Raw genomic sequence first — 15,427 nt, forward strand, 5'->3', positions numbered from 1 at the left:
AGAAACTTGTTATATCTTCTGGGAAGCAGTTGCCTAATTCCGCAGTTGCAAAACTTGCATATAATGTCAGAGGCCGATTCGGGAAGTGGAATTTCCACAGGCATCCGTAGATTGCAGTAGAGAGAAACCAGGTGTCCTGCTTGTTCTGGGGTTGTCTCGTAGTGAATGAGGGCTCACTTTGGGCCAGTAGCACTTACACTGCTGTTGAATGAAGAAAAAATTCAACGACGGCTTTCTAATCTTATGGAAAACCATTGATTTGTAACCAGCTCCTGATATATTTCCTCTTCTGTTCACATCCTGTTATATTCTGTTTGCAGACTGGAGGGTTAAAGCTGGGGCCTGCTTCTGCTTTCAGTTAAGTCAAAGGATGTTTTGGCCTTGACTTCACTGGGACCAGAATCAGACCTCTGCCCGTAGTACTGTATTTAAGAATGAATCTCTCCCAGTCACATAAAAATGCCAGGTTCAGCTTTTGGTGGTACCTTATCAGAATCGAACATTTTATGGTTTTCTTATTATTTTAAAGTTTTGTCTAGCTTAAGTCCCTAGTCTGACCCTCCTGTGTGCTGCAGGTGTACATTACCTCCTTCCTTGGTGACAGGTCCCTCCATGTAGCCCATAGTCCGGGGCTGCCCTGCCTTTCGTGGGATGTGGCCATGGAGCCTGGCTGCTCCTCACTGGCATGTCGTCACGTCGCTTCCCCCATTCCCGCACGGAGTTTCACCGCCCGCATCCTGCTGCGGTAGGAAAAGATCTCCTGGAAATACCATTCTGGTTTTGTCTTTCATCCGCTGACTGCTCATGCTTCCCAGAAAAAGTTACTACCCAAGTACTCCTACTTGATGTGGAAATAAGGACTTTGTTAGTTGTTTTCCCTTTAATATTACTGTTTAACAAAACATTTTTGACATGTTCAATTACTTTAAGTGAACAGCTAGGAAAAATATGTTCAGTACAGCTTAATCAAATGCAAAAATAAACAGAAGCGTCATTCATTTGTCATTTTAACTGTGATAACAGAAATATGGATAGAGAGAACTAGGTGTAACTTCCAGATCACTTGTCTGTAGGGAATTATAACAATTATAGCCGGCTGCAGCCTCTGGTCTGCCTGCAGCTCGGAGACATCTTCATGCCAAAGCGAGCGGCGAGGTGAGTTACACCTGAGGTGTACAGTGCATGATTGCAGCAATGGTACATTCTGGGGCTGTGCAAAATTGGTGTAGCTTATTCACCCAAGGATAAAAGGATGGGCTGCAGGAAAAGCAAATAAAGGCAGAGTGGAAGATAAGCCATGTTTTTCCATATTATCATTCCGAGCAACGTAAGAGCTTTACCTGTTTAGTAAATCCAGCGTATCAACCAACTGCCCAAGCAGAGCAAACAGTTTCTTTTAGGCAGAAAGCCAATTTATCCCTACCCAGAGGAGCAGGTATCATCCCTGTTTACATCAGCGGCGATTGCCCCATGCAATGGAGGCAGACCTGGGTGCTGTGGGTAGGCTTGTGTTTATGCTTAATGCAGACCGAATCTGACGCTGTAAAGAGTCCCTGGCAGCCTGGGCTTGACCACTTCTTTCTGCTGACCTGGAAATAAATAAAAAAAATCTTAGGAAAAAAAAATCGATCAGTTTTAATACATCTGGGCTCAAAAATAAAGGAATATGGCTTGAGCAAGATTAAGTATTCCAGCTGTTTGCATGAGCAGTAGGTACTGAAGTTAATGTGTGAGCTCTGCATCATTTATGTTTTACAAAGGGTGGTGCAGACCTTAAGTATCCAGCCTGCTTTCTCCTGCCTTGTAGTGAAACATGCTGGTTTCGCAGCACCCACGCATGCAAAGGATGTGGAGGGCCAGACTTGCACCCGGAAGGGTAAATGAGGGACAGTCAGGATTTTTCCTGGCTTTGCTGAGTCTCAGTGAGAGTTTCGCCATTCACTTCAATAAGCAAGAATTTAGCCCATTTATATTAAAATAAAACTAGTATTTGCATGTTTTTCAGCCTCCCAGAAGCCCAGTTGTACAAGGCTGATGTTAATGGAACTAATGTCCAAATCTAGTCAGATTTGAAAATATTAGTTAAAATATTTAGATAGCTCCTACTTAAAGTTAAAGCAAGTAAGCAAGAAGAAAAAGGACGGATATTTGCTGCAACTCTTTTCTCATCAGGGCCTTCAGAGTACCATGATTTAGGGGGAAGGGATGTTTAAAGGAATAGCAAGAAAAGGCTTGTATAGGCAGGAATGTTTTATTTGAATTGTTCATCTTCTCATAAATTAAAAACATCATAATTCAGTTGACTGCCCACAACTCCCACAGAGTTTGAACTGAAATGCAGTTCTTGCAGGATTGGGACCTTTGGGAAAGTAGGGAACATTACGATGCTAGTTTGGGAAATTCTTTTAAATTAAAAAATTGTCATTCCCATGCTGATTTTCATAGCCAAAATTTAGTGTAAATTCTCTATTGACAAAACATAAAAGGCCAAGAACTCTCACAGGCTCAAATCAGAGCAGCAGCAACAATGACATAATAAAAATATGATACTTTCAACAATATACATTTGTATAGTATTTTTAGTCTTCACCAACTATTTAGACAAAACTTCAGTTAGAATGAATTAAAAGTCATAAGAAGAAGTGGAAAAAAATGGAAAAAATGATAGTACTGGAAATGAAGCGAACAGGTGCTTGTTTACATTAAAGTCCACAATTTAAAATGAAGAGATGAATTCCCAGATATACTGATGATGCCTACATTGTATGAATTCCTGTAGTTACCTGGACTTGGACATACTTCACTGAAAGAGTAATACCTAGCTCCTACCTGTAACAAGTTCTGTGTTTTGAGGGTTCATATCTTACTGTGATACTATTTGGTTACTTTTGATAAAAATAAGCAAGTCAGCCAAACTCTGCCCTTCACACTCTCACTGAACAGTTACCACTTATTAGGAATAAGGGTAGCAGAACTGGCCTGTCTTGAACTACAGTAACTGGACTACTCTGCTTACGTTGAACTGCCGTGCGTCTACACGCCAGGCACATCCAACGCCTGTATTCCAGTGATCGTTAGTCCAGAGCAACCTGGGAAGCTCTGCAGAAGGATTTTGCCTGGCTTAGTCTGTATAGGTCGAATACTATCTGGATGATACGAGCAGTGCAGCTGAGGACAGCCCGAGCGATTCCTGGCGTGGGTCTCGGCTGGCTCACAGGTGTGTTAACTGGTCAGTGCACTGGTTTTGCTGGGAGGAGGCCTCCACAGCACTGATGTAGTTCATAACGGAGCTGATGGTGTCAGTTCTAGCGTGCAGTCAGCTCCTGCCCAAGTCCCACAGAGCTTTATGCCAAGGATTTCCGGGACAGTAAGGCCAGGTTTTGCTCCGGTTGCAGCTGCGAGGTGCTGCGCAGGGAGCCTGTGTGGCTGGAGCCCGGGCTGAGCACCGGAGCTGTGCTCTGCCTAACCCCCATGAATCTGCCTTACACAAATAAGACAGTCTTGCGAGCACGGTGAAACACGCGCCTTGTTTCCCTGGACGAGGTGTGACCAACATTATGATGCATGTTGGAGGCTTTAGTGAGGTACTTACTTTAGCTAGACCAAATAAATGCAAATGGTATATTTAAGTATCAAAACATAATGGAAGGCTGTTTTTCACTTTCCCTATTACAAAAGATTAATAAGATTAGTGGAACCATGTCAGTGGCGCGTAGGGTGCTTTTACTGGGAGATGCAAATCCTACCTGTGTTTGAAAGTTGTACTTTTTCTTGTTAAGCACCACAAATGCATTTCATGACTGAAGACTTAAATAAATGTGGCAGAGTTATGATGTGCGTATAGAGTGAGGGCTGTTCTGTCTGTATGTGTCTCTACTTATCCGGCTTATAAATGTGGTTATACACTGAACGGAATGAAAGAATTCGTAATGCAGCAATTAACATACTAGAAACTGTTCGTTTAGTGAAGTCTTTTTATAGCTGTTAAAATAACACACTAAAATATACAAACGCTAGTTTAATAAGGCAAAATAAAATCATTAGCCTGATTTAGGGCTGGATTCTGCCACCATTAGTCATGACTAAGTGGTGCTTTGCTCATGAACTGCTTACTCCTGCATGAGATGGTGGCAGAGCCAGGCCCCGGGGAGCAAACACACTCCCGACAGATTTGGGGTGAGTGACTCATGCTGATGGGCCTAACTCCAATCTCGCGATGAGGTGTAGGGTTTAGGGTTATACCGTTAGGGTTATACCAGAGCCTAAATTTCCTCAGTCACTGGTTCTCCAGTCATTGCTGTTTGCCTGCTCCCTCCTTCTCCTCCTCCTCAAAGACACGAGGGGATGCTTAGCCGCACTGGTGCCAGACCAGCATGGCTCCTGCTTACCAGAGAATATTCTGAAACAAGAAAAGACAGTGGCTTCTGTATCTGTGATTAGCATTTCTGATTTCTGTCTTAACTGCTAATTTATATATAGGCAATATTCTCGCTATAAGTTAAAAAAAATTATCCAAGTGTGTATATATATATATTTCCATTAAATTATATCTCAAATAGTCACCCTCCAAAGTGTCTTAAGCATGGACATAGGCTATTAGCAACAGAGGGAAGAGAAAGACCCATAGGATCTCATATCCTTACCACAAATTGTTTGTAGTATTTCAGAAATAATAGGTACTTTATATTACAGTGTATTTTGTTACCTGTTGCTTCAGTGGACTTCAATTGATAGTAACGGAGAACTGTAAACATGATCATCCTCGCTTTGTTTTAACTACAAAAACCTATTATATATCTAGTTTTGCTTTTTAGTGATAGTATTCAAAAATCCTTCCAGAACTTTGTTAGAATGATTCTGCATGGTGGATGATAATGTTCTTTTGGGATTATTGACTTTTAAAAATACATGTTGATACTATATATACCAGCTCTGATCTATTGCAAAAATAGATCTTCTAGCCTGAACAGCAAAATATGAAGTATTAAATCTAGGTAATAGATCCTGCAGTTCCTTCAGGTGCTTAATAGTTAATGAGTGTAATATCCTTCAAAAGCACTGCAAAGCGAGCATATGGCTCGAAAAGCTCCTATGGCATTCCAGGATCAAAGTTAAACGTCAGGAACACAAGGTTAGAGGAATTAGAGATGGATAAACCCATTACCTTGTAACTTACCCGTTCATCCCTCTGCCAAGATCGCACTGTAGTATTTGACACTCTTTTGTCATTAAACGTTGAGAGAGATGTTTGGGGGTTACGGGCTTTAAAAATCTCCATGCGGGTCTCACGGATGCGTTTCGTAGCTGGTACAGCCAGCCGCTCAGCACGTCTTTCGGCACGAGAGCCTGCCCCAAAGCACGTGGGCTGCTTGGGTCTCGGAGCCTGCAGAGGCGCAGTTTATACCCCCGGTCGGGCACGCGCTTTTGTCTGCCAGGGTGCAAGCAAAGCATGGTGCAAGCAAAACATGGTGCAAGCAAAGCATGGTGCAAGCAAAAGATGCTTAAAACAACTTTTTCCCCAGCTCTAGCGCCCCTGAGCCCAGTCTCTCCTCGAGCACGCCGAGGTAGGTGGGCACGACGTTGCCTGCGGGTACGGTGGAGGCTGTGGCCGAGCCGCGGCAGGGAAGGGCACGCGGTGTTTCCGCAGCGTGACGCGGCCAGTGAGGCGTGCCGCCCGCACGACGTGCTGGAGACAGTGGTTCTCCCTAAGTGCTATTTTCCCATAATTGGAAAAAGGCTTAAAATCCCTGGTTGGTCAGGTGGCAGGGTGTGAAAGTGTGGTATAACCATACAACAGAGTTTTGTTTATTGACTTTCACGCTAATTACAGCTGAAGGCTTGACTTGGGGCAGACCAGAAAGGCGACTGCAGTCGGGTGCAGCCTTTAGCCAGGCTCCTGGTTCGACAGGGCGTGAGGGAGCTGTGTCCTGGCAGGGACCGGGTCGGAGCGGCTCTCCTTCGGGACTGCCGTCGGGCCGCGGGCCGATGCACCGTTGGCCGCACCACGAGGTCGCTGGCGGCCCTGCTCCGGCGAGGGCTCCCTGCTTCTCCAGCACCTGCTGTTTCAACGCGGCCCCTCACGGAAGCGCGCGGGCGCTTTCTGCGTTACGCCTGCTCCCTGGGAGCGTGCGCACAGACCCTGGACTGAGGCTGCCACAAGTCACTGGGTTTATAATAAAAATTATGGAAATGTGAAAAATACTACCGTAAAAACCCGGCGGCGCTGTTCGCTCCTCGTGCCCAACGGCAGTGCCAGGGTTAGGCTTTGGCGTCGCAGGCAGCGGAGCTGGCACCAGTGGGGGCCCCGGCGTCACCCTCGTGTCCGGTAGGGCGCTGTCACTCCGGTTGCCCTGTGGTTTTTTTCCTGGAAGTTATTTTTTTGTGATAGGACAAGCAACAGAGACTGCTTAGCCACCTGGGTGACGGCGTCGGGTACGGACACATTTTAGTCTCCCCGGTTTTCTCTCTGCAGAAGCAGGCAGCAGTGTTTATCGTACCCACCTTGAACAAATACCGACGAGAGCAGCAACCCGCTCGCGCTGCGCCCCGGCACCGACCGAACCCTGCCAGCCCTCGGGCGGCTCCGCGAGCACCTCCTGCCCCGGCTGCGCTCGGGCCCGCGGCCCTCCTCGCCCTGCCCACCTCCCGGCTCCGCGCCGGAGCGGACGGCCGCCTCGACCGCCGGGGCCCGGCCGGCGCGCGGGGAGCAGGAGGCGCGGAGCAGGGCGTCGGGAGCGGGGCGCTCCGCGGCCTGACGCAGACACCTGTCTCCCTTCTGCCCCTCCCGTAAAGCTAGAAAAAAAAAGACACATTTTAATGGCAGTTTTCTAAAGTGTGCGTTCCCTGCTGATTTGACATTGGGCAGGAAAAATGTCTACAGAATCAATTTTTAATAAGTGTAAACAGCTGAATTATGAATGACAAAAATATCACTGAACAGTTAAATATTAATCATGTAATTACTTAAATTAATACTTTGGGCGCGACGTGGCGGTGAGGAGTTTTGCTTACGTGGCGTCACGCCGCGGCCGGGCGGCAGAGGTGGCGGGAGCGGGGGGCGCCGCGACGGGCGGGCGAGAGTTTAAGTTTTCTGCTCAAAAAGAGAGTGTTTAGCCATCTTTTGGGGCTGTCAAGAAAACGTCTAAACTGTGGCCTGAAAAAAAAGGCAAAGATCCCTGGAAAATGCTCCCATCCTGAAATCCTTCTCAAACCTCGTGACGGCGAGAGTCGACGCGCAGAGCCTTGGCCGCGCTGCTGGTGCTCGGCGGTGACCCCTGCAAGACGGAGAGGCGCTCCCGGAGGCGGGGAGAGCCCTACCTGCTCCCGGGATGGAGCTTGGCAAGTGTATGAAGCCACGAAGCCTGCAGTTCGGGGGCTGGACCCCCCCTCCAGCCCCGTGTTCCTGTTTGGAGAAGAAAAGTAGGGAGCTAGCTCAGTCCTCCGGCTGGAAAACGGGGAGCTGGCGTTGCCAGGGCGCGTGGGTAGACACCGCTGTCCGTAGGTACCTCAGTACAGCACGTCGCTTCCTCCCCTGTCCGAGGAGCTAAAAAGAATTTACTGGCGATCTTGTCCTTGTGGGCTGGCTGGCTGCGTTGTTTGTTTTTAATCCGATAAAAGGAGATCTTAATGTCATAGTGGAATCAGTATAAAGCTAGAGACTTGCCCTTTGGCATTTTGGCTAAACAATATTGAAAATGTAAAAGCCTGTAGCAAAAACAACAGAAGCACAAAGAAACTGCAGCAATGTGATCAACAAATTGTCTTCTAAAAGTTAGGAAGAGCGGTGGAAAGCATCCAGCCCGGGCGCGAGTTACGGGACAGTCGCACGGGGCTGGAGGCTGGGTGCTGCGACGCGGGGCTGCGGGCAGCTGCACTGCGATTCGGGAGGGGAAACGCGGGGCTGAGAAGTGCCCAGCGCTGGGAAGACAGGGCTGAAGCGCCGTGGGAGCGCTCCGAACGCTGGCGGTAAGAGATGGAGGCAACGGAAAGGCAAGCTCATAATCTTTAGGCCTTTAATTGATCCTGCCGTGATGTACGCTCTGCCTGGAAATTAAATCTTGGACAAAAGCTTTGAAAGCGTTTATAAATTAAAAAGTGAAATGTCTCTTGCAGCAGGTGGGAATACCGAAGAAGCATTCATTGCTCGGACTTACCATCTCCGTAGGGTCTAAGTTCAGCTCTTTTTACCTTCTGTCTCTTATTTTCCTGGGACTTCCACCTCGTTACAAGCAGCCCTGGAAGCATCGTACCTGCCAGGCATAGGCAAGGGGTTTCTCCTGAAGATGGCCTAACCTAATTTGCCCACCATGGTGCATGCTGGCACCATGACCGCTCATAAAAACAGCCATTTTCAGGGGTGAACAGTGCCCAGTCTCGCAGAGCTGCTGGGCTGCAACCTCACCCCGCGACTGGAGTTCACGCCGCACGGGGGGGAGCTGGGAGGCGGCAGAGCTCCCGGAGTGCCTGCCTCATCCGTGTCTCCTTTCTGACTCATCACAAAACAGTACAAAACCATTCCCATTCCTTACCCTGGGCTGACTTCATCTGCTCTCGAACGTGTGCCAACACTGTGGTCCCAGTTGTGGTACCCTTCAAGGCACTGGAAACCAAAATGTCGTAGCCCGTGGGACCTCTTCAGTGCTCATGACCTTCTGCAGCTGCACGGTTACACCTCAGTCTGCTTCCAGCCACAGTCTGCTCCTGTACAAGACACAGAAGGCTTTCATAATTTCCGGACAGCATGCAGACTCTTGTTTCCCTAAATTTCCCTAAATCACTAATATTTATATTTGCTACACTATTTCCTTAAAGAACAGTCAGCACACATCTTGCTTCCCACCTTCCATACATTGTGTTCCGTTCTGCCCAACCTGGGATCTGTCCGTGGAGCAAGTCGGCATCAGGTGAGGGGTTTCCATGCTCTTTCTCTTGGCTTTACACCCCACGGGTAAGCGTATCGTGCAGAGCTTGCATTAGAAGCTGTGTGCTCCTGTCCTTTGAGTTCACTTGTGCTCTCAAGGTGTTGCATTTGCCGACTGACCTCCCACAGGTAGAGTTTATATTGGTGAGAAGGGAGAAGCAGGAACACTTTCTGCACGCAGGGTTACAACATACTGCACTGAAGTTTGTTCTTGGAACATAGCAGCCCCCTAAAATGTCAAATAAATCCTTAAACTATTCATCACTCTGTTTTGGGGGTGGCAGTTAAGTCTTTCAACACTCTGCGAGTTTCTTTCCCCAGCAGTAATTTTGTTGGTGAAGAAATACAGCTCAGGGCACTCCACCAAGGCCTCAAAATTCATGTTTTGTTTTCATTACCAAAAAACTGCTTCGCTACTTTAAAGAACAGCCCATTAAAATTTTGTATCCTGTCTTCCCTGCATCCTTGCTTTGTTGGTAAGCCCTTCCCCAAACGCACCAAGGCGCTGAGCAGCAGCCCTTGCAGTGCTTTCGCAAACCTCACAGAAAAAGGGCTGCCAAGGGGAGGAGGTTTAAGCCACAGCCCAGCTCGTTCAGGTGTGAGATGAGTTCTCGAAACTTGCAATACCCAGGCAAATCTACTCAGTAAATGTACAGCACTGAATATTAAGTTGCTGTATCAGTGTTACCTCTGTTTTCAGTCTCACTCAGAACAGCACACAAGCTCCTGTGCACGTCTAGGGAAATGAATTAACTGTCTGCTTCCTGGACTAAAATTTAACGCTGTACAGAGCAATATATTTAGCTGTCTCAGGCAAATAGCCCTAAAATAACAATGAAAAGGAAAATAATGAATTACTGGAGGCTCATTGAACTTTGGGATTATATAAATTAAATGTTGCAATGTGAACTGGATTGTTTTTTCTGATACAGTTGAAAGGCTAGAGGTTGAAGAAAAAGCAGTAAATGTATTATAATTAGGGCTTGGGAAAGCATTTGGTTATTCTCATAAGTAAACCAGACTTGCTGAATACTGAATAACACAGACACGAGGGAAGGGGAGCAGGGGGTAAAACGTGGAACTTGCGTGAGAGGGCAGAAGGCTTTTAAGCTGAATTCAGTGGGGGCTTGCTAAGTCCAGGTTTACTTAATATCTCAAAAATTAATTCAGAAATAAATGGCACATTAATTAAATTTGCAACTCTACTAGAAAGTGAGAAGATCAGGCCGAGGTGCAGCTGCATTGCAAGACCCTGGACTGGCCGGAGGAAAGGCAGGGCAGGGGCGGCTGCGAGCGTCGGCAGCTCTGGCGCGGACAGACTTTGAGTGGAGCAAAACCGCCCCTCTGACGCACTGCCGCGATGCTCACCTCGTCCAGCCGCGCCGCGCGCCTCGCGCTGCTGTCACCGGGTCCCCTTGCTGGTGGGCCGCAAAGCCGAAGCGTGCCCCGGGCTGGGGCTCCGGCGGTGCTTCCCGGGGGCTGCGGACGGGGATGCAGCCCGCTTACGGCCTCCGCGCTCTCCAGCCGCGCCGGCTTCGGTGAGCTCCGCTTCTCTGGACGGGGAAGGCGCTGCCCTGCTTGCAGAGAGGGCCGCTGGGCCGCTGCATGGCCGCGTATGGGGGAAGACGCTTGACGGGGAAATCCAGCGGCTGGGGAATAGTCTCTCTGGGAAATAATGGCATCCTCCTTGGCAGGGTTGCTTAAAACGCGACTTTGAAACACTAGACACTCGGCAGTTGGGAACAATGCTGCACTGTCAGAGAGATGGACTCAATTACTTAATAGGTCGTTGCTGTCTGTCTCCTGTGATTTTCCTTTCAAGAACATATATTCAGCTGGGTTATTTCTCATGGGAAGACAAAGCGTTCAGAAACAAGCCAGTCGTTCAGGAGGGAGGAGAGGGACGGATCCAGCCAGGCAAATGCCCACTTTGCTTTCTGTAGCGCACACGAGGAAACCAAAATGATGTAGCTGACTTTGTACCTCGCTCCTATTTACACCTATCCAGTTGGATTCCTGGTTTCATTTGTCTCTTCCTTTTCTTTGCTCATGAAAGATTTGCCCCACTGCTTTTATCTGCCAGGAGTGCTGGCACGCTGGTGCCTGGCTACTTGCGGTGGGACTACGGTCCCGCAGGTAGTGCTGCAGCTGCCTGCATGGGCTGTTGGTTGCTGGCTTGCAACAGCATCCAGCCTCCGATGCCCCCTCACCCAGCACTGAGGACCCAGGCAGCTCATCGCAGCGTGCAGGTACTCTCTCCTCTAAAATGGAGATAGCATTTGATCAAAAAGACAGCCAAGCTGGTGAAAAAGCTAGCGTCCAGCAACCCATCGCACAGCAGCAGCACAGTTCTCCGTTAACTCCATGCAGCGCACAAGAACGTATAACATCACATAACCTAGTGATGCACGGTCACACCAGAATTACTCCGCCAAACGCAGGGCGAGAATTTCATAGGCGTTTTCCCCGTCGGGGTTATGGGCCTAATTTGCAGCCCCCGTTCTGGGCAGTGAGGGTTTTGCTTTAGGAGCGGTTGCAGGGTGCTCACTGCCAATGCACACGTCGCTATCATCACGTGTGCACGCGCTTGTGCGTGCGTGGGGGCACGTACGCGGGTCCAAAGCACATGTTGTGTTGTGCTTGTTTGTATTTCTCGCCAAATTAAGATACTGAATTACCTTATGCACATTGAACTGATGCAACTAAATTGGCTGGAGGTTTTTAAGCCCTAAGGGTGTAACGAGATTTTGTCTATTTTGCCCATTTCTTTTTCTTTTCTTTTTCAGAATAAGTCGTCTGTTTAACGGCACAGAGCCTATTGTCTTGGACAGTTTAAAACAACATTATTTCATTGATCGAGATGGTGAAATTTTCAGATATATATTAAGCTTCCTAAGGACATCTAAACTACTGCTCCCAGATGACTTTAAGGTAAAGAAAGCCACAGTCTGCAATCCTTTTCTTTTTTTTTTTCTCCATTCTGTCATTTATTTTGGTGCAGGTCGGTTTGTGTGCTTGACCTAAACACACTTAACTAAATGTTGCTGTTTATTGTTAGGATTTTTAGTACTTGTGTATTACACTAGGGATGCTGTTATTTAATAAATGGACCAATGGTTGTCATGGATACCATAAAAAGTTAAACGATGAAGCTTACGGCTAAATCAGTTTTTCTAAACTAATTGTATTTTCTCAGATTTTTAGCTTATTTATCAGGGTATAACAACAATTAAGAAGCAACACCAGCAACCAGCACTTACCAGGGTTTAATGTTCGGAATCTGAAAGAAATGTTTTAAATTTGGTGGTTAGAGGAATTAAGCTGTATAAATCTTTCTCTTGTTGGTATTAAAACGAAACGCCCAGAAACAGACCCATGAGGATTTCTGTTAGGTATAACCAATGCAGATATTTTCGTTTCAAGCAGTGATCTTTAACACAATTTATGAATATCAGAATATTCTTGGGAAATGGAACTTACTGAGGAGATTCTAAGGAATAATACATGTTCTCTATGAAATAATGGCATTGGGCTGTTTTGCAAATCCTGGTTGTTTAAATTCTCTCCTCCTCAACTTGTTTAACTGGCCTTGCGCTTATGAAACTTGCAACATTGTCATCCTTACGTATGAAAATTAGAAGACAAAAGTATCCAGACTGTAGATGACAAGATTAAACAAAAGAGCTAACTCCAGGATGAACTGGTGAACACACTGTAAGGATAACGGGGATGCTCTCAGGAGACATGGGGTGTTGCTGGAAACAAAAGTTCCCGCACGGCGTAGTGCGATTCCGTCTTCCGCGCTGCGCTAGGGGAAGGTAATTTGGCCAGTCGTTACTGAGTCATCCCCAATTTGTGGTTGCTGCGGTGGCCTCGGCCTTGGCGTGCAGCTGATCCTCAGCCTGCACACCAGGTCTCAGCTATTTTTGCCTAAGCAGTGAGAATAACCACGTTTGACCCAGGCATCACAGAGCTGATGGTTAAAATTAAAGGGATCGCTGTGCGCTGCCCCGGAAGGCGCCGTGGGCTGGGAGGGAAGGTCTCGTGCCCGGGCCGGGAGAAGGCCTGGCTCCCGCGGGCAGCGCTGAAGCTCCAGTCCAAGCGCTGTGCTGAGGGGCGGCACGGCGGGCAGGCTGGGGAGGCGGGCAGGCTGGGGAGGCGGCCGCGCGTGCGGGGCGTCGGGAAGCAGAGCGGGAGGCAGAGCAGAAGGATGGATGTAGGAGAAAGTACGTACGGAGAACTGGGAGAAAACACGCAGGTAGGAGTGAAGCTAAAGACCAGGACGTTCCTGTGGGCTGTAAGGAACAAGTAAAGGTGTGGGGGGGGACGGAATAATGCATTAAAATGCCGGAGAGATGCTTTTAGCAGCAGTGCTTTGGACAGTCTGGTGAGACGAGAAGGAGCGAGACGAGGGTGTGCCAGCGACGTAGCTGGAGCTGATCGTGGCCTAGGCTGGCAGCGGGAGGGTGGATTTCGGAGGTGCTGTAAAACGAACCCAGCAGGATTCGCAAGAGCCCCGAGGTGAGGAGGTTGGTGGATGCCAGCGACTTGTCTACACAGCGAGCTGCTGGCAGGGCTGCGAGAGAGCCTGCCTCTGTGCCCACACTCGGTCCGCTGCTCCAGACTATCTTTTTGCATAGGGTTAACTGTATTTTATTTAGTTCCTCCCTGAGAGAGCTTTAGAGCAAACCCCAGGCTAATGAGGGCTCAAGAACAAAGCAAAGTATTGCTAGGTAGGGAGTAACTAAATAAAAATGCATAGAAGAATGCGCTGCAAAGCTGTATTAAAACTGCATTGTAAACGGATTTGACTTCACAGAAATCTTGTAATTTTACCAGCATGATTAAAGTGACAGAAGACAATAATCAAAGGCTGCAAATGGAATCACTTGGTGTTTCTAAATGCAAAACACTATTTAAGGTATAAAACCTGACAGGTTTTCCAGTGAGACTTGCATTAAATGTTCTTTATGTCAAACAAAGCATTATCAAGTGTTTTGAATATTTATTAGTTTTTTACCCCTTAATTTAATCAGCAGTTTATTAGCCTCAAGGTTTAGCCAAGTTGCTTTTCAACTTGAATTGCTGCTCAGATGGTTATTTTGGAAAGTTTGGAATGTTAGTACCACACCAATGTTATTGTATTTGCTATTTAAGTGTTGTTTTCAGACTAAGTTAACACTGAAATGCAGAGAAAATGGGGTATGTGTTCCTAGGCTAGTGATTCTTTATTATCAAGTCTGACTGGTGTGTTTACAGTGAATATTAATTACTCTTACAATTACTAATAAGCCAGAACTTGAAAGTCTTTGGTATCTGACAGGTCTCCCTCCTGAGAGCAATACTCTAATAGGTCATACAAGTTTCCTGGGTTTTGTGGGTTTTCAGCCACATGAAGTATGATGTGATGCGGAGCTCTTTGGCTCCGCTCTCCTTTGCACCCAGTCCGTGCTGTGCCAGGGCGATGGCGAGCAGCAGGAGAGGTTATCCTCTACCTTATTTTCCCCCATCAGAGGTGTTTGCCCAGGGTACTTAGGACCAACATTTGCCCCCTTCGCTTTCATTACAGATGTTCAAGCAAAATCAGGACCATACTGCACATCATAGCTACTTATCTGGGATTGACTCCTTGCTTAGAGATCTTCAAACAGAAGCAGGCATAGGCAACTTGCATATTATCACTCCTTCTTTAGGAGGGGAGGGGCACAAAAGGCACAGGACATCTAAAAGTTTCATATTGGCTCTAGAGGTCACCTGTAGCACTGGAACCACAAGGCCAGTGCTCTGCTTTCTTAACACAGTTTTAAAATTAATATGGCTGCATCTGATATTGGATACTCTGAAACTTACCTTAACAAATGGCATGGTAGTAGAAGTGAGCAACTTTCTCTCGTAGCCAGGAGTCAGATCTTCACAGCACTAAAATACAGAAGAAACATCGAGTCAGGAGGAGAGTTTGTTGTTTCACATAAACAAAGCATAACAAGTGAAAAATGGATACATAAGAGCCATTTTGGCCAATTCAGGAGTCAATTTTAGGTACAAAAATAAAGAACCTCTTCAATACTGAGGGAACAGCATCAGGTTCACCTGAGATGTGGTTTTACATTGTCTCTCAGCCCCCTCTTAACCTGTAGTTAGCAGATCTGTACTGACCCGCTGGCATGGACATCCTCACAGCAGCACAGCCTGCCTTGCGATTGTGCTTCCTCTTCCTCCCCAGGAAGATAAAACCAGCCGTAGGGTGACTGCAAAATTTAGCTGACATGAACTTCACCAAAAAACCCCTTTTCTACTAAATCACAAGCAGATTTGTGAAAGCCAAAAAGCTGCGTCTTTGAAAGACTTGCTGATCTTTCCTCTGAAAACTAAATGTTGTCTAGAAGCTGAGGATGGAGAGAAGGCTGTGTGCGTCGTTACGGTCTGTCTGCTCCCTTTGCAGGTGATCTGACAGCACTTCCCTTGTTCGTGTTAGAGATACAAGAAGTTCGTGCCTTGTGCCGTGGT

General features: G+C 47.3%; 1 protein-coding gene across 5 annotated transcripts in view; it reads left to right on the plus strand.

Moving 5' to 3' along the window:
• The window catches only part of KCTD15 (potassium channel tetramerization domain containing 15), a 45,926-nt gene that overhangs the window by 17,444 nt on the left and 13,055 nt on the right, over positions 1–15,427 (plus strand). For all 5 annotated transcript variants that reach the window (XM_026107666.2, XM_064519676.1, XM_064519677.1 and 2 more), the window contains exon 4: positions 11,707–11,851. In XM_026107666.2, the coding sequence (XP_025963451.1) occupies positions 11,707–11,851 (145 nt within the window). The remainder of the gene's footprint in view (positions 1–11,706; positions 11,852–15,427) is intronic.

The sequence above is a fragment of the Dromaius novaehollandiae genome, chromosome 13 (genome assembly GCF_036370855.1).
Source record: "Dromaius novaehollandiae isolate bDroNov1 chromosome 13, bDroNov1.hap1, whole genome shotgun sequence".
NCBI lineage: Eukaryota > Metazoa > Chordata > Aves > Casuariiformes > Dromaiidae > Dromaius > Dromaius novaehollandiae.